Raw genomic sequence first — 19,735 nt, 5'->3', positions numbered from 1 at the left:
TCAATTTTGGACCCTTTGGGCCCCTTATTCCTAAACTGTTGGGACCAAAACTCCCAAAATCAAACCCAACCTTCCTTTAGTGATCATAAACCTTGTGTTTAAATTTCATAGATTTCTATTTACTTATACTAAAGTTATGGTGCGAAAACCAAGAATAATGCTTACTTGGGCCCCTTTTTGGCCCTTGATTCCTAAACTGTTCAGTCCTCAACTCCCAAAATCAATCCCAACCTTCCTTTTGTGGTCATAAACCTTGTGTTTAAATTTCATTGATTTCTATTTACTTATACTAAAGTTATTGTGCGAAAACCAAGAATAATGCTTTTTTGGGCCCTTTTTGGCCCCTACTTCCTAAACTGTTTCAACTAAAACTCCCAAAATCTATCCCAACCTTCCTTTTGTGGTCATAAACCTTGTGTCAAAATTTCATAGATTTCTATCTACTTAAACTAAAGTTATAGTGCGAAAACCAAGAAATTGCTTATTTGGGCCCTTTTTGGCCCCTATTTCCTAAAATGTTGGAACCAAAACTCCCAAAATCAATCCCAACCTTCCTTTTGTGTTCATAAACCTTGTGTTAAAATTTCATAGATTTCTATTCACTTTTACTTAAGTTACAGTGCGAAAACTAAAAGTATTCGGACAACAATGACGACGACGCAAACGACGACGCCAACATGATACCAATATACGACCAAAAATTTTTTAAATTTTGCGGTCGTATAAAAATAAAAAAAGATAGCTATCGTGTTATTCCAAAATCATATAACTGCACATGAATAAATTTTCCTCAGTCTACCAATGCAGTCTTATAATCGTACATTAATTGTAAGGTACGACATCAAAAGATCGATGTAGGATAAAAAAAACTTAAATCAAATAGTTTGGGGTGGGGGCGGGGTGTGTGTGTGTGTGGGGGGGGGGTCAACATTGCTGCAAGTTTTGTTAATCCAAAATCGATTTTACATATATCCATATAGGTAAATCAATTTTTCCCAAATTAAGTTAAGAGGGTGGGTGGGGGGTCAGTAAAAAAAACTATGTGAATTAAGTTTTTTTTTATCCTACATTGAACTTTTGATGTTGTCCCTAAATGCACTTGCCATTCGGTTCAATCCAGTCCTTAACTCTTTAAGGTCAAGTTACTAAAAATGGGCTATGTCACAGATTTTCTTAAAATTTGGCATACACATTTGCCTCGTTGAACTGTATCTGAACATCGAAACAGAATGCTTTTATCTCTTTTCTTCCCTTAAATATTACTGACTGGCTTCTTTCAAATCAGGTTTCCATTTGAATAGAAAGCACATAAAATCGTTGAAAAGGATCTTAAATTTGTCTTCAAATCATCAAATTTCCAAATTTTACTCCATATATTTTTCTTAAAAAACTGTGTTATTCATACCAAAATTTCTGCTTTAATGATGTAAAATAATGAAAGGATCTTTTTTACTGTATACATCGCGCAAAGTGGTGTACTAGGTGAAAAAATACACGAAAAATCCAAAATAATCGGAACTTCATCAAGTTGTAGACGTGGATTTTTGATGATTTTTTTAATAGACAAGGTGACGGATTTGTTAATACAATAATGCAGGGAGTGTGGTCGGCAATACTAAATTACAAATATGAAGCAATACCCCTTTCTAAACATTCAAACTATGTTACAAACTCCAAGCTTGGATTCCTGACAAGTACTCGAGACACTGCTTTAATATCATGTGAATATAAAAGCTGGTGATACGTTTTTTTACGAAACGTTCATCAGAGGTTGCATAGACAGAGTAGTTTAAACAATCCATCAATAATACCAGGCTTATAATTTGGTTTGCTAGATGTCCTTCCATCTATATATGACTCATTAGTGGCAAGGGAAGATACAAAGCCACAAGCACGCCTCTGGTTGCCGGATTTTCTCGCTGCATTAAAGACCAATTGACTGTTGTCTGCTCTATTGTCGGGTTGTTGTCTCTTTAACACATTCCTCATTTCCGTTCTGAATTTTACTTTTCTTATTATTTATTTTCAGTTTAATTTTCATACCACAGTTGTATGTGAAATTTAACCAGGTGCTCTGCAGGGCGCAGCTTTATACGACCGCAGAGGTCGAACCCTGAACAGTTGGGGCAAGTATGGACAAAACATTCAAGCGTGATACAGCTCTGAATTTGGATTGTGATCAAATTTTTGACATTACATGGTTTTTTTTTACACAAAACAAATGTCAAGATTTTACAAATCAATTAAAGATTTCTTCTTCAAACTTTTTAAATCTAAAAATAAATAGTTGACACAGCATAGGTTTCTGACACAGAATGAATGTGGTCTAATGAACTTTTTTTTTTTGCCTTTGAGCAATTCACTATGCTGTTGAATATTAATCCTCTCAAAAAAATGTTTGAAGAAATTTTCTTTTTATTTATGAAATCTGAAATGAGAAAAATTTACCCCCCCCTTTTTTTTCACATCCCCGTTTCCCTTTTTCCAAAACTGATATCAATTCAAATTTCTAATGGAGTTTGCAACAATAACTACTCTTTTAAATACATCATAAAATATTAAAATGTAAAATAAAGTGCTTGTTATCACTGAATGGTAAAGATTGGTTGGTAGTAAAAGAGAATATACATTGTTTATTGTATAAAACAATAAAAAAAACTTCATCCGCAACATTTTATATTGGCAAATTTCCAATGAAGTTATTTACATAAAGTTATTGGCAAATAAAAATAGAAAATGACATCATAGTCATGTCTGGCAAATGTCCAACATACATTATCTAAAAACATTTTAGATAAGATAAGGAAAAAAAGCTTGATCAGCAACATTTTATATTGGCAAATTTCCAATGTAGTTATTTACATAAAGTTATTGGCAAATAAAAATAGAAAATGACATCATAGTCATGTCTGGCAAATTTCCAACATATATTATCAACTACTATTCTATACAAAGAAAGATAACTCCAATTGAAAATTAATTGCTATTGCACAATATTGTGCAATTAGATATTTCTTGCTATTGTGCAATACTGTGCAATTGAAAATTTCTTGCTATTGCACAATACTTGATATGGAATCCTGATTTGGACCAACTTGAAAACTGGGCCCATAATCAAAAATCAAAGTACATATTTAGATAAAGCATATCAAATAAGCCCAAGAATTTAATTTTTGTTAAAATCAAACTTAGTTTAATTTTGGACCCTTTGGACCTTATAATGTAGACCAATTTGAAAACTGGACCAAAAATTAAGAATCTACATACACAGTTAGATTTGGCATATCAAAGAACCAATTTATTCAATTTTTGATGAAATCAAACAAAGTTTAATTTTGGACCCCCATTTGGACCAACTTGAAAACTAGGCCAATAATTAAAGATCTAAGTACATTTTTAAATTCAGCATATTAAAGAACCCCAAGGATTCAATTTTTGTTAAAATCAAACTAAGTTTAATTTTGGACCCTGTGGACCTTAATGTAGACCAATTTGAAAACGGGACCAAAAATTAAGAATCTACATACATAGTTAGATTCGGCATATCAAAGAACCCCAATTATTCAATTTTGATGAAATCAAACAAAGTTTAATTTTGGACCCTTTGGGCCCCTTATTCTGTTGGGACCAAAACTCCCAAAATCAATACCAACCTTCCTTTTATGGTCATAAACCTTGTGTTTAAATTTCATAGATTTCTATTTACTTATACTAACGTTATGGTGCGAAAACCAAGAAAAATGCTTATTTGGGTCCCTTTTTGGCCCCTAATTCCTAAACTGTTGGGACCTAAACTCCCAAAATCAATACCAACCTTCCTTTTGTAGTCATTAACATTGTGTTTAAATTTCATTGATTTCTATTTACTTAAACTAAAGTTATTGTGCAAAAACCAAGAATAATGCTTATTTGGGCCCTTTTTTGGCCCCTAATTCCTAAACTGTTGAAACCAAAACTCCCAAAATCAATCTCAACCGTTCTTTTGTGGTCATAAACCTTGTGTTAAAATTTCATAGATTTCTATTCACTTTTACTTAAGTTACAGTGCGAAAACTAAAAGTATTCGGACAACAATGACGACGACGCAAACGACGACGCCAACATGATACCAATATACGACCAAAAATTTTTTAAATTTTGCGGTCGTATAAAAATAAAAAAAGATAGCTATCGTGTTATTCCAAAATCATATAACTGCATATAAAATGTTGGGACCAAAACTCCCAAAATCAATACCAACCTTCCTTTTGTGGTCATAAACCTTGTGTTAAAATTTCATAGATTTCCATTCACTTTTACTAAAGTTAGAGTGCGAAAACTAAAAGTATTCGGACGACGACGACGACGCCGACGCCAACGTGATAGCAATATACGACGAAAAATTTTTCAAATTTTGCGGTCGTATAAAAATCTATGACATGACCGAAATAGTTGTCAAGATAAAGGAATTATATGCAACTGTCATATACAAGAGACAGGTTAAGCTAGCTATTAAACCAGGTTTTTTACATAAGAAAATACCTGTACCAAGTCAGCAATATGACAGTTGTTTGATGTGTTTGAGCTTTTGATTTTTCCATTTGATTTGAAACTTTCTATTTTTGAATTTTCATCAGCGTTCGGTATTATGGTTAATTAACTTTTTATGCTAAATTGTCTCTAAGATTTGTGCAACTAGTTATTTCCATAGGATTGGTAATTTGACTCCATCCTGCAAAGTTATTCTAGGTGAGGGAGGCAAACCAATTACAATCAAATACCTTAAACTGGCTTCAAATATGTATATTTAAGAACAAAAACAATGCTTTATCAATATTTTATTCATATCATATATATATATATATAAATTCATCATATTATCACATTAGTATCTTAGTTAACAATCACCTCATCATGGATACCAAAATTGAAATTCTGCAGTTGAAAATTGGATTATAAGTTCAAAAATTCTTGTTTGACTAATTATTTAGGGATTCTTTCGAAAAAAAAACATTAGAAAATTATTTAAGGCATTATCATTTTCACCAGAACACAGAAAAAATCACATATCCAGATTGTTTAAGATAAATGTATATCATATTTTACTCAGCTGTTAACATGACACAATAAATACTAAAGCTGTGATTTTATATGTTTTGATTTCAGATAATATATTACATTTCTAGTACTCTTGATATGTACAAAGGGTACATCTATTCAGACTTACTTTAACAATTTCATGACAAAGGAGTTGGGGCAATAATGCCCTTATTTGGTCCAAAAATTACTGCAAATTTAAAAGTTATCATCCATATTCTTAAATTACTGAAAACTTAACTAAGGTACAAAGTAATATAATCAGAAACATAAAATAAATTTGACATTGAACAAGTAATCATGGCAACAAATCATGACTTAATTTGCATATTTTGTAAATTTCCTTGATTTTAGCTTTGCTCTTGTTGACGTTTTATATTTTTCTATAATATTTCTTGACCCTATGCATTTCTAAACATTATGTGCCAATAGTTATCAAACATTTGATTTTCTTGGGTCAAAACCAGGCCTTGGTTTCCCTACTCCTTTCTGTAGTATATGTTCATTCTTAGCAAGACATAGCAATTAATTGTCAATTCAACCTGTATTTTTCTTCATTTATTGCAAAAAATCACAGCTCAAAACTACATAACAAGACAAGACATAGCTTTTGCTATTGTACTATTTAAGTAACAGTAATGAATCTTTTTCTTTTCAAAGGACAATTGAAGATGATCAGAATTATTGAAAATAATCATAGTGTTTGTGAGCATTTAGTAGCAAAATATTTCTTACAAATATGCGAGAGTGAATTTTAAATTACAAATTGGGTGCATTATCCACAAAAAATATCTAGGTACTTTTGTGAATAGAGTTATCTCCCTTAGTCCATTGTATTGTCAGAAGAATAAGCAAATTTCTGACGAACAAAATTTTTACAGAGATACATACTCAAATATACTACGGATTCAATTATTTGATTTCTCTATCAATATTTTTTAAAACCCCCCCCCAAAAAAAAAATTTTTTAAGGGTTTCTTATTTTATGTTTCATCATATGCTCTTTTCACAGTGTCTGAATTATTTGTTCAAACTACATTAATTTTGGTAAGCAATTATGTTTATGCAATTTTTAAGAGTCGATAAATAAGGTAAATACAAAGAACCCAAACATAAAATTAGCTTGAAAGGAGACATGCCAAAAATAAGATATATTACAATTATTAGTTTGTTTACTGTATTCAAATTCATGGTTTTTCCCCTATATTATAATTGAAAACTGAATACTTGCATTGGCTTTGCAGGGATATCAATGAACACATAGAATACAAACTCGTTTAGAGTTTCATAATTTTATTCCTTCAATAAACATGATTAAAAGATTAAGGAAATTCCTTCATCATTTTTATAACCCTGTATTTAATATATAATTATGCAAACATATACTGTGGATTGTGGACACACAAGTATGTCTCGCCTGTACTTCTGCAACGTCAATGAGGCATGGCTGAGATTGTAAGGCATTGATACTAACATACAACATATTTGAAGATGCAAATAGAACAACATACTAAGTCAAGAGGGACTGGATGGGGTCCTTCATACCTTTTTTTGGACAATTTTTCATTATTAAATATCTATTTTGTTCATTTTTCTTTTTTCTTTACATTTTGGATCTCTTTTCTGTATTCTTCATTTTTTAAAGGCTTTTATCCTGCACTTTTTGCCCATCATTCTGTTAACCCCATTCAAACCCTTGTGCAACTCTGAGTTTTATTTACGATTGCTAAATCACAGAACTTATGGTGGACTTTTAAGACACCGGTAAAAGTGAAAAACAATATCTATAACTAGCCTTCCATAATTTACATGGCAGACAAGAACACATAAAAGAAAATGATTTGAGTTTCAGTCTGGTGTTTCAATAGATATCACAGGAACTATTGGTTTGGGTTGTTCGTCATGTATGTATTTTTTACTTGGTAATCTGTCCGCCTTGTCAGGTGGTGGTGGCCTTGATTCCACAGTGAAACTATTGTCTTTATGAATTGTATATGAAATATTTCCATACTCTTGCAGTAATGGACAAATTCCTAATAGAAACTGACAGAAGTCTTTCCTGATTCCAAACCACCCTGAAAATAGACATAATAGTTACTGTACACATACATTTTGTAACAGATTACTCACAAACCTGAAAAGTTCAATAAATACATGGCTGGCTTGTAATTTCATCAATCCCTTAAGATTTACAGTTAAAATTTCTTCAACATAAATGGGGAATGTGTACATGGGCTGGCACACAGATGACCCCCCACCCCCATTCCCCCGCCTTTTGCTTGCATATCATATAAAGTTATAAAGGGACATAACTGAAGAACAGTAAAAGTGACCCTACCCAAATGTGTACTTGATCTGAGTTTTGTGGTAATAAGTATTTTGTATAAGTTTCATAAAATTAAGTTGATGCAAACTTAATTTAGATAAACTGTTATCATAGAGATATGTCTAGCCTTTTTGTAATTTTGATTATGCAAATATTGAAATCAAATAGCAATACTTTAACATCTTACACAAATTATGAAAATATTCAAAGTCAACGAACCATGACTGAGTTACATGGTTAAACAATCTCCATGTTAATGAGATGTGCCAATGCTTATACAACTGCATACCAAATACCATCATGACCATTGACTCATCATAAGTTGTTCCCAAATCTAAATACAAACATTAACTAGTAAACTATAGAAAAGTATCAAAGTCAATAAGAGGGGGTGGGGCTATATAATCTCCATGGAAACGATACTTGCAAATGACAATAAATTTGCATACTAAATATCATTGACTTAACATTAGCAGTTCATCTTAAACTAATCTAATCACAAACTAATACATGTAAACTAAGATAAGTTTCAAAGTCAATAGACTGTGACTGAGGGGTGAGGCCAAATATTCTCCATGCTAATTTATCTCCATGGAAATGAGGTACATGTATGCCGATGCTTGCACAACTGCAAACCAAATGTCATTGACCTATTAAGTGTGATTCCCCATAAACTGACCTAATCACAAACTAATACATGTAAAATAACCAAATTTTCAAAGTAAATAGACCATGACTGAGGGGGCCCGGCTACATAATCTCCATGGAAATAAGATGTGGCAATGCTTATACAACTGCATACCAAATATGATTGACCTATCACTTGTGGTTCACCATCAACTAGACCTAATCACAAACTAATACATTGTTGACGCCGCCATCACTGTCGCCGGAAACAGCATATCTATGTCTCGCTTTTTGACTCTGTCAAGGCGAAACAAAAACGGAAACTATAAATTCACTTATTTTTCCATTTGTAAAGGGGCATACCTCTGGAAAATTAAGTGACAACCCCAAAATTCAAACTTGATCTGTATTTTGTGGTAATAAGCAATATATTAATACTTTCTGTATCAAAACTAACAAATGTGAAAGTTTTCAATAACGTATGTATAATTTTTAAAAAAATAATATATATGTATATCATTACTTACATTGGTTACCTCCCTTAGCACCAAATGAGAGACAGATCAATGTTACGAGAGATATAAACAATGGCACTGTAATGGCAGTATATTTAAAATGATTGTCACCGTCTAAACGATTGGCTAATAGTACCTGGAAAGAGACAATATAAATGGTTATACATACAAGAATATGTGTCCATAAGCTCTATCATATTAACATGTCATTCAACCCAATCTGCTTTATTGCATAATGCAGCTTTTTATACAGCTATGGCATTCATGAAAAATTAATAAAACAAAATAATCAAATCTAAGAAAGGTTATTTTCTGAAAAGTTAATATCCAAAATTATTATGTCTCGAAAGGTTATTTCCTGAATAGTGAACATCCAAAATTATTAAATCGAGGAAAGGTCATATTCTCGAGGTTCATACATGAAGGACAGCGAAAAATTAACCTTTTCAAGATTTAATAATCTTAGATATTTACTTTTCATGAAGTCCAAAACTGTATGCTGATACTGAATTGAATACAAAGATATAATATTCCTGAATGAACATAAAAATTTAAGCAAAGTGTAAAAAATTGCTTTAACCTGTAATTATAACCAGGTGCTTCACAGGACGCAGCTTTATACGACTGCAGAAGTAGAACCCTAAACAGTTGGGGCAAGTATGGACACAACATTTAAGTTTGATGGATACAGCTCAGAATTTAGATTGTGATTAAATAGTTGACACAACATAGGTTTCTGACACAGAATGAATGTGGTCTAAGAACTTAAATTTAAAAACTTTTAAATTGAACATTTACCTACTATGGTCCAATATCCAAAATCAAAATACATGGTTAGATTCAGCATATCAAAGAACCCCAAGAATTCAATTTTTGAAGAAATCTAATAAAGTTTAATTTTGAACTCTACCAATTTGATAACTGGGCCCAAATATCAAAAATCTACATACATATGGTTAGATTCAGCACATCAAAGGACGCCATATATTCAATTTTTGTTGTAATCAAACAAAGTTTAATTTTTTACCTCGATTTGGACTAACTTGAAAACTGCCCTCATAACAAAAAATCTAAGTACATGTTAAGATTAAGCATATCATTAACTTAAGAACCCCAAAAATTCAATTTTTGTTAAAATCAAACTAAATTTAAATTGGATCTGAATGTAGACCAATTTGAAAACAGGACCAATTATTAAGATTCTAAATACACGGTTAGATTCAGCATATCAAGGAACCCCAATAATTCAATTTTTGATGAAATCAAACAAAGTTTAATTTTGGACCCCTTTGACCCCCAATTCCTTAACTGTTGGGACCAAAACTTCAAAAATTAATCCCAACCTTCCTTTTGTGGTTAGTAACCTTGTGTTTAAATGTCATAGATTTCTTTTCATTCATAATAAAGTTAATGTGCGAAAACCAAGAAAAATGCTTATTTCAGACCTTTTAGGGCCCCTTATTTCTTAACAGTTCGGACTAAAACTCTAAAAATCAATCTTTACCTTCCAATTGTGGTCATTAACCTTATGTTTAAATTTCAAAGATTTCTATATACTTATACTCAAGTTATTGTGCGAAAACCAAGAAAAATGCTTATTTGAGTCCTTTTTTGGCCCCTAATTCCTAAACTATTAGGACCACAACCCCCAAAATCAACCCCAACCGTCCTTTAGTGGTATTGAACCTTCTTTTAAAAAAATTTATAGAGATCCATTAACTAAAACTAAAGTTATTGTCCCGAAACTGAATGCATCTTCAGACGATGACCACTCCGACAACAACATCATACCATCATATGACTCAAAATTTTTTTGCGGTCGTATAAAAATCAAGATATCTTATTTATCTGTACTTATTGTATACTCATTTAAGAACATCAACTCAATGCTTGTTGCTTTTTGATTTTTATGTGTCAAAAAATTTTCTAATATCCAGATTGAAAATGAGCAAAAGTTTTGTAATTTTTTGACAAGTATATCATCACTTTTGTGATTTGAATATTCTGAACATATATTTCATTGATAAATTTCAGGAAATGTTTTTTGATAGGATATATAAAATTTTATGATGAATGAACTATATTTTGTGATAAACCTTGGAAAATTTAGATATCAAGTCAGTACCATAGGCTTATAATTGCTATTTTACCCAAAAATCAACTCACATATCAATATGTATTAGAAATCAGAATGCAAGTTTTTACTTTTGAGATACTCATTCAGTCCCATTATTCCTATGAATAAAAACCTCGAACAAGTTTCGGAATTACAGTGTTTTAACCATAAAGGAATCAATCATGTCAAGATTGGTTTAAGCTGGTTCTGAGTTTTATAAAGAGAATGTTATCTTTTTAGAAAAAACAATGATGATTTCAAAGTGATGGTTATAGGTCACATGACCCTAAACGCCCAATGAAAAAAAAAGATTAACAACACATGTCTGTATAACACCAAAGGGAGATAACTTAGAGGAAAGATAACCTGAATAAAAAAAAACTAATTTTTATTGTCTTACCTCAAATACAAGTAATGGTACAACCATTAATGAATAACCTATGGCAGATGAAATATTCCCACGTCTTTGTTGTGGAATAATGTCTGGCGATTTGATTAATATTATGGCTAGAATAATAGCATATAGTACTCCTATCATGGCTGTACACATCAAAATCCAAATTGGAATGAAAACGATCTATAAAAGAGAAAACAAACAAAACTTCATTAGAGGACAGAAATGATAATAGTATTAGAGCTAATTTCCTAATCTATGTAGAGCAAGACTTTGGTTAGCTTGCTTGCTTTGTTTTTATATTGTACAATCATAATTGGGATAATGTCCAAACAAATTTAAATATAATATATACAGATTTTACTATGCCTACATATATTGTTTGAAGATCTTACTTACAAATCTTGGGTAAATGTTTATACAATCTATGCAAGCAAGCCAACCAAAGTCTAACTCTACAAGCATTAGGAAATTAGCTCTAAAAGTCAGAAATGACAAGCTGTGCTTACATCCTGTTACCTTAATCACGGTCAATAAAGTTTATCTACCTTTTCATCAGGAATATGACAATTGTTTTAAATTCGTTTGAAGAGTTTGAGATTTTGATTTTATCATTTGATAAGCACCTTTCCAATTTGAATTTTGCTTGGAGTTCGGTATTTTTGTTATTTTACATGTTTTTCATTTCAGTGTTTCATCCTTTATCTGCTTTCTCTTTTTCACAAATTTTTTTCTCAATTTATCTTTTCCATTTTTAACAGAAGTAACATGGCTGGTGCAACTTATGGTGCAGGAACTTCCGTCACTTATGAAGCACCTGAGTTCCCCCAAGATTTTGGTAACATGGGGTTCATTTTGCTCAAATTTCTTTTTCTGTGGTAGTGCACGTTATTTGGACTGTTGTTTGTCTGTTCATCTTTCTTATTTTTGCCACATTCATGACATTATTTCCAGTTTTTTAATGCTTCATGATATCTTCCCTTATTTTGGTAATTTTTCTTTTTGAATACATTTAATTTAATTTTTAGTTTAAATATATTCAAACTCTACAATTTGTACATACCACCCAGCTCCATTGGATGACTTTATCTAATCTCAGAGATAGAAATATAAATTGTAGAATATTTACAGAACAAAACAGCTCCATCTGAAAAAGAAATATCATGATTAAAAAAATAAACTGTGTGAAAAATGTATTGATAGGATATATAAATTAAAACCATTTAACTAAATTTTGTCATTTTTTATTCATTTCAATCTTGATTAAAATCCGTTCAGGCTTTTAGGCTATTGCAAGTGCATAAAATTGTTATTTTCTCGAGTGACATTACACCTCAAATTATCTAGAAACAGAATGATCGATTGTGGGTGTTCAACACTACTTTCAGCACTGCTGACTTGGTTTTAATGTGGAATCAATTTTTATTGGTGAAATAAGTTGGAGTGCCCAGAATGAACAACCACCATTAGCAGTAAAACTAACAATCCTAGTCAATCAAGAGTGAGGCTCCCGCAGGGTCAAAAACAACCTGCGACCTCTAGGATTTTTAGAGGCGACTTCCGACCTGAGGTCCTTTTAAAAACAACCTGCCACCTGTAAAATTTGGAAAAAAACGACCTCCGGACGACTTCCGTCCACTGTGTTGGGAAAACGACCTGCGACCTATACATTTCCCTTAAAAACAACCTCTCGACAAATTTAAAAGTGACCTTGCGACCTGAGGGGGATACCCTGTGGGAGCCTCAAGAGTAAAGGCTAATGTTCCTGCCACGTGTTGGGTTCAAACTCACAGCCTCAGTATTGACAGGATAGAGATACAGTATGTGAGTACTACTAAGAATTCTTGGCCATAAAGATAATTTTGCAAATAAATCACGAGTCTAATGGAGATAATAAAATGTTAAATACCCATAACTGGCAGAGTTTGAATTTACCAAATGTTTTATTATTGTTCAAATTCTGCTCTTATTTTCTTTTATGGCCATGTCTGAAATCAGTTTGGGTCATAAACTGGACATCTTTAACAGCCTCTATTAACTTTAATTTGGTAGATGTTGTACTAAAAATACACAGAACCAGGTTTCTGAATTTTCTCATAACTTTCAGTCAAACCTTAAACCAGGGTTTCCCCTGGGTCAATTATTTTTCGCCACCTCTTTCCCAAAAAAAATATATTTTTCGCCACTTTATTATTTTTTTCGCCAAGTAACATATATAAATTTTTTGTTTAAAATTAATTATTGTCTATGATTATTCTCTTAAACTTATCTTAGAGTCTACATTGTAATGAATACACACTAGACATTTACTTTTAAAAAGAAGAACTTTATTTTTAACTTAAAAAGGGAAAAATTCATTATATTTTAAAAGAAGGGGCCAGTTACTTTAAAAAAAAAGAAGATATAAGTCCCGGAATATAACAAAATTCTTGGGCATGTTTTAACCATATAATACCGGAAAAGTGACAGTTCTTTGGGAAAGTTTCTTCAAAATAAAAAGTTTCTTCAAAATAAAAATGTTTGCTCTTTTGTACTTAGAAGTGGTTTTTACAACAAAACAAAGGTTTTGATCACTAGAAATTGATCCCTCATTTAAGGTGTAGTCATTACATTGAAGGGTTACTCTCAATCGAGGGGTACGTTGTTCCCAGATCTTCCCAACCTTTTGAATACATTTCTTTATAACGATAGTTTTCTTTTCCAGACCGTTGTAAATGAAAAAGTTGAGAAGTAAAACTATGGTTAAAACATGTGTGTCACTGAAACGACTTTAAAGCACCCACTCAAATCAATTATCTATATCAAAGTCGAAAAATAAAGTTTTAAATCTTGCTTTTGAACACTTTTCGTCATAATAACAGTTTTCTTTTCTGGACTATCATTAAAAGAAGGAGAGGAGAAGTCAAAAGTTTGTTTCAAACACGTGCGTCGCAAAGTGGTTAATAAATCCTTTATGTGACATGTGACGGATGCCATTTAACCATATCATTTTGTCAAACAATACATGTACAATCAACACTTTTATTAATTAGTCCTTTGTTATCGATAGCTTGAAAATCCAATCAGCTGATTATTGATTTTCTGTCAAAATCTTAACGACTTCAAGGTGAATTTCCAGTATTTTCCGATCAGGTAAAGTCCGAGAAACCCCGAAAAAAGTAAATAAACAAGATGGTTGAAAATAAATCGTTATATATTTCTTTCCCCAAATTCTTTCGCCAATGATGAATTTAAATTGCCACAATTACTATTTTTTCGCAAAAATGGCGACCGCCAGGGGAAACCCTGCCTTAAACCATCATCTAAGCTAGCACTTTCTTCATTAAAACCTATCAATATATCTCTGACAAAATTAAGCAACCGCACAAGAGTGTTCATGTTTTTACAGCACACATACATATGCAACTAGATATCATTGAGATGGGAGCCATCTCTGTGGGCCCCGCTGTGAATAATGTGCATTAAAAAATTGTATCTTTACCATAGGACATGGGTTTGTCAACTGAAATCAAAGTTTTTGACCTTGACCTTTGACCTAGGAAGTTGTAAATAAATTATTACACACCCTTTGGTGTTGGTTTATAAACATGTCAAGTATAAACTTTGAAATGATAACGGTTCTCAAGATATAGAGCGGACACGATCTTTACCATAGGACATGGGGTTGTCAACTGAAACCAAAGTTTTTGACCTTGACCTTTGACCTAGGAAGTTGCACATAAATTATGACACACCCTTTGGTGTTGGTTTATATACATGTCAAGTATAAACTTTGAAATGATAACGGTTCTCAAGATATAGAGCGGACACAATCTTTACCATAGGACATGGGGTTGTCAACTGAAACCAAAGTTTTTGACCTTGAACTTTGCCCTAGGCAGTCGTTCATAAATTATGACACACCCTCTGGTGTTGGTTCATATACATGTCAAGTATAAACTTTGAAATCATAACAGTTCTCAAGATATAGAGCGGACACGATCTTCACCACAGGACACGGGGTTGTCAACTGAAACCAGTTTTTTGACCTTGACCTTTGACCTAGGAAGTTGTACATACATCATGACACGCCCTCTGGTGGTGGTTAATAAACATGTAAAGTAAAAAGCCCATACACAAATATCAATAGACAACCTACCTCAAAAGAGTGTTCGTTTTTTACAGCCCATACACAAATATCAATGAACAACCTACCTCAAAAGAGTGTTCATTTTTTACAGCCCATACACAAATATCAATAGACAACCTACCTCAAAAGAGCGTTCATTTTTTACAGCCCATACACAAATACCAATAGACAACCTATCTCAAAAGAGTGTTGACTGTTCATTTTTTACAGCCCATATACAAATACCAATTGACGACCTACCTCGAAAGAGCGTTCATTTTTTACAGCCCATACACAAATACCAATAGATACAACTGACATAAACATTAAAGGTATAAAAACAAGTATCCAGGAATGGTGCTCAGTCTCTAAATTATCACAGGCTAAAATTTCAAACATCAGCAATAGCAGGTGAAGTCCAGTACATATCACCATAGCTTTATATTGGACATAGCCATTGCCTTCCATTCTGAAATATAGAATATCAACCATATAGCTTTATACTGGAATTATACTAAGAAAGTAAGTAAGTAAAACAGTTTAACAAAATACAAATACATTATAAACAATAACATACACCTGACCAATAGGGTCTATAAGTCCCTTTCAAGATCATAAAACATATGCAAATAGTGCCGTTTATCATCAAAATATAAGTTGTAAATTTAAATTTAGAATTTATTGTGAGGCTTTTATTAATGCAAAAAAAGTGACCAGGTGAGTGCCATAATGAAAGGAACTTGCATCCAAATTTGTTACATATATTTGTATACAGATTTTCATAAAAACCCAATCATTATTAATTTTGTTTTAATGAGCCAATAATACATGCACACAAAAGTTTAAGGTGGTACCTAACACCTTGACTAAAATAAATTTGGCTCATTTGATTTTCATAAAATTTTGACAAAATATAAAAATTTCAAAAAACTTGAACCAAGCATTTTCTCAGAAAAATATGGTTGGATAAATAGCAGTTTGAAAAAACACTTATTTTGATCACTATGAAGCTCAATATTTCCTTAACAATACAATGTAATTAAACGTTTAGCTGATATTACAGAGTTATCTCCCTGTAGTGTTAGGTACCACCTTAATTAACACTGTTGATTGTTTGATTGGTTGATTGGTGTTTAATGCCACTTTCAGCACAATTAGCACAATAGTGCTAATTTGTGAGGGTCAGTTTTTGTTGGTAAGGAAGCCAGAATTACTGAAGAGAAAAACACTGACCTTCAGTATAACGCACAATAGTATGGGATTATATTGAAAATAGGAGCTGCCTTCAATTGTACATAAAAAAATGCAATGTTGAATACTGTGAATGTTCAGTAGTTGTCATTTGTTGATGTGTTTCATGAGTGTATCTCATTTTGTATATAGAATACACCATTGGTTTTCCCGTTTCAATGGTTTTACACTAGTCATTTTTAGGGCGCTTTATAGCTTGCTGTTTGGTGTGAGCCTAGGCTCCATGTTGAAGACCATACTTTTAACTATAATGGTTTTTCTTTTACAAATTGTAACTTGGATGGAGAGTTGTCTCATTTGCATTCATACCACATCTTCTTATATTTATATGATAGATATATTTATATTTACCATTTATCATCATTTCTACCATAATTATATATAACATATCACCAAAATGGGGCAAATATGACATGAATGATGTTATTCACATGTACCTGATTATCTTAAGTTATATAATCGTATAGAATGGAGCAGACTTTTCAAAGTTGAAAAAATCATGTGTCTGATCCTTTTATTCATCATTTATGACAATTAAGTGGTCCTTTTTTTTCATCATTTATGACAATTAAGACTTAGTGGTCCTTTTTTTCATCATTTATGACAATTAAGTGGTCCTTTTTTTTCATCATTTATGACAATTAAGTGGTCCTTTTTTTTCATCATTTATGACAATTAAGTGGTCCTTTTTTTCATCATTTATGACAATTAAGTGGTCCTTTTTTTCATCATTTATGACAATTAAGTATGTTCTAACTACCAAATACAATGTACAACCTCAGTCATTCAATTTTAATTCTTAACAAGTAAAACATTTCCACATTATATCAAATAGATATTATGTTTCATAATAATAGATGTCACTTTTGTTTGAGTGACAAATGCATTGAACAACAAGTAAATGACATCTCAGTTTTTTTCTGTATTTTCAAATATGAAATTGACTCCTTGCATTTTAACATGCACACTAATTCTCGAATTATTACTGTGTCAATAAATAATATTTTTTTTCTCTTTCTGATGCATGGTCTTGTACTTCTTTGTGTGAAAATTTTTGAAGCTCCTGCAAATTAATAGCCATAAATCTCTGCATTTTAACATACACACTAATTCTCAAATTAATCATCATTATTTATATCAAATAAAATTATTATTGTGTCAATAAACAATATTTTTTTCTCTTTCTGATGCATGTTCCTGTACTTTTTTATGTGAAAGTTTTTTGAAAATCCTCCTTTTTTTCTATTAACATTCATCAGCTTTCCTTATAAAATACGAAATTGACTCCTTGCATTTTACATGCACAATAATTTTCTATTTTGTCATCATTCATATACAATTAATTGTATTAATGTGTCAATAAATAACATTTTTCTTCTTGTTCTAGTGCATGTTCTTGTCCTTTTTAATGTTTTTTATGTGAAAGTTTTTTGAAAATTTTGCATTTTTTTTATTCATCAGCTTTATACGAAATTGGAAAAATCAATCTTGAATTCTAGTTCATTGTATATCATTTACAATAATAAAGTCACACAAACTTTCTGAATAATCATGTACAGTAATAGATTTGTAAAATTCCAAATTTCTTTTCATTTCTTCAGTTTTTAACTCTACATGTACATGTGTGCCAGTTGAGGACCACTGTGAGTGATTTTCTCACGGTGTTGAAGACCCATTGGTGGCCTTCGGCTGTTGCCTGCTCTTTGGTTCTGTTGTTGTCTCTTTGACATATTCCTCATTGCCCTTCTCAATTTTATTAAAGTATTGTAAAATATTTATGTCACCTGTATTGTGGATTTTTCCACCAAATATAACTGCCAACACCTGCACCCGCCATTACCACAATCTTCCAGATCCATATCGGTAAGAATATCACCCAATAACTCCATTCGATTGTATTGTCTAATCTTAGAGCGAACAAGAATGAAAATAGTAGTAGGCAGGAAAACACAAGGAATTTACTGAAAAATAAAGAACAACTAAGTTTTATCATAATCTATAAATAACCATGCAATCATTTACTTTAGGCCCCAAATTTAGAGGTTGCAACCCATATACATTTATTATGGTTATCAGAAATTGTTTAACATCTCACGCCTTATTTTATTGATTTTGTATTTACATTGTGTCATAGATCAAATTTTGTTCAGTGTATGTTCACTTTTGTTAATATGTCTTTTGATCTCAATCTTAACCAGTTTATACCAATTTAAAGCACAGAGAAGAAAATATGTCAAGGAAATAACACCAGAGAGGAAAACCGTACATTGAGACAAATTCGGGCCAACAGGCCTTAAGACTGAGGATTGAGTTAAGCCATTTCAATGGATATTTTATAGTATGTTTTTTTTATGTTGTGATAGTACATGTATGTACACTATTGTTTCAGATAAGGGCGAAGGTTGGTACCTTTTAAAACATTTGCACCTGTCCTAATTCGATCAGGAACCTGATTTTCAGTGGTTGTCATTTGTTGATGTAGTTCATAAGTGTTTCTTGTATCTTATATAGATTAGACTGTTGGTTCTCCCTGTTTGAATGATTTTACACTGACTCATCATTTATGGGCCCTTTATAGCTTGCTGTTCTGTTTAATAATTCGAAAAAGTTGGCATGCCTTTAAGACAGTGGGACAAAAATCCTTTCTGTTAGTGGGTGCCGTAGAGTTGGCAGCTTCGTATTAATTCAACAGAATATGATTTCTTTTATTCATGGGGTTAGTTGTTATGTCTTTATATCATGTATATAGAGGTTCACTAGTGGGACAAATTAGCAGGCCTAAATTCGGCTGGAGTTAATTAACTCCTTTTAGATAGTTGGCATATTGGCAGTCCAGATGGGATATGTAAAGTTGGGGCAAGATGGTCTGTGGCCAGTTGTCATGGATCCATCATTTCTCCATGAATTTGTACCCCTCGTTCATTAATTGTATATTGTTTTTGATTTTTGGTATATGTTACTGTACAAAATGTATTATTTCATTCATGTAAATTAAAGGGAGTGACAGTACATTTTATAGGTACTGTCTGAATCAGTGAATGGTCTGTAGAATGTTAAAAAAAATACACAATATCATATTCAGACCTAGGGTTGAAATCCTGAAATAGATTCCGTAAATTCATTTTACGGTCATGACTTCAACATTAATTAGTGCATGGATCAAGTGGTAGCCATCATAATCACAGTGAAATCTAACAGATACGTAGAATGAATCAGTCACTATTGTCAATGCAAGAAAACATATGGCCGCACATATCGTTGAGGAAATATTTATAAAAATCAATAATAAAAAATGACGGAAAACATATTTTGAAATTTTTTC

At 31.8% G+C, this 19,735-nt stretch overlaps 1 protein-coding gene across 1 annotated transcript; it reads right to left on the bottom strand.

The window, feature by feature from the left end:
• Nucleotides 1-6,358: 6,358 nt before the first annotated feature.
• Nucleotides 6,359-19,676, bottom strand: LOC143056955 (transmembrane protein 185A-like). Its single transcript, XM_076230166.1, has 7 exons — nt 19,498-19,676; nt 18,198-18,374; nt 15,424-15,631; nt 12,118-12,201; nt 11,061-11,237; nt 8,557-8,680; nt 6,359-7,151 (listed from the first exon to the last, which is right to left on the bottom strand). The coding sequence occupies exons 1-7, from the start codon at nt 19,533-19,535 to the stop codon at nt 6,925-6,927; spliced, it is 1,035 nt and encodes a 344-aa protein (XP_076086281.1). The 5' UTR covers nt 19,536-19,676; the 3' UTR covers nt 6,359-6,924.
• Between the last annotated feature and the right edge of the window lie 59 nt (nt 19,677-19,735).

This window comes from Mytilus galloprovincialis, chromosome 13 (genome assembly GCF_965363235.1).
Source record: "Mytilus galloprovincialis chromosome 13, xbMytGall1.hap1.1, whole genome shotgun sequence".
NCBI lineage: Eukaryota > Metazoa > Mollusca > Bivalvia > Mytilida > Mytilidae > Mytilus > Mytilus galloprovincialis.
This window is presented reverse-complemented; position numbering and strand designations above follow the sequence as displayed.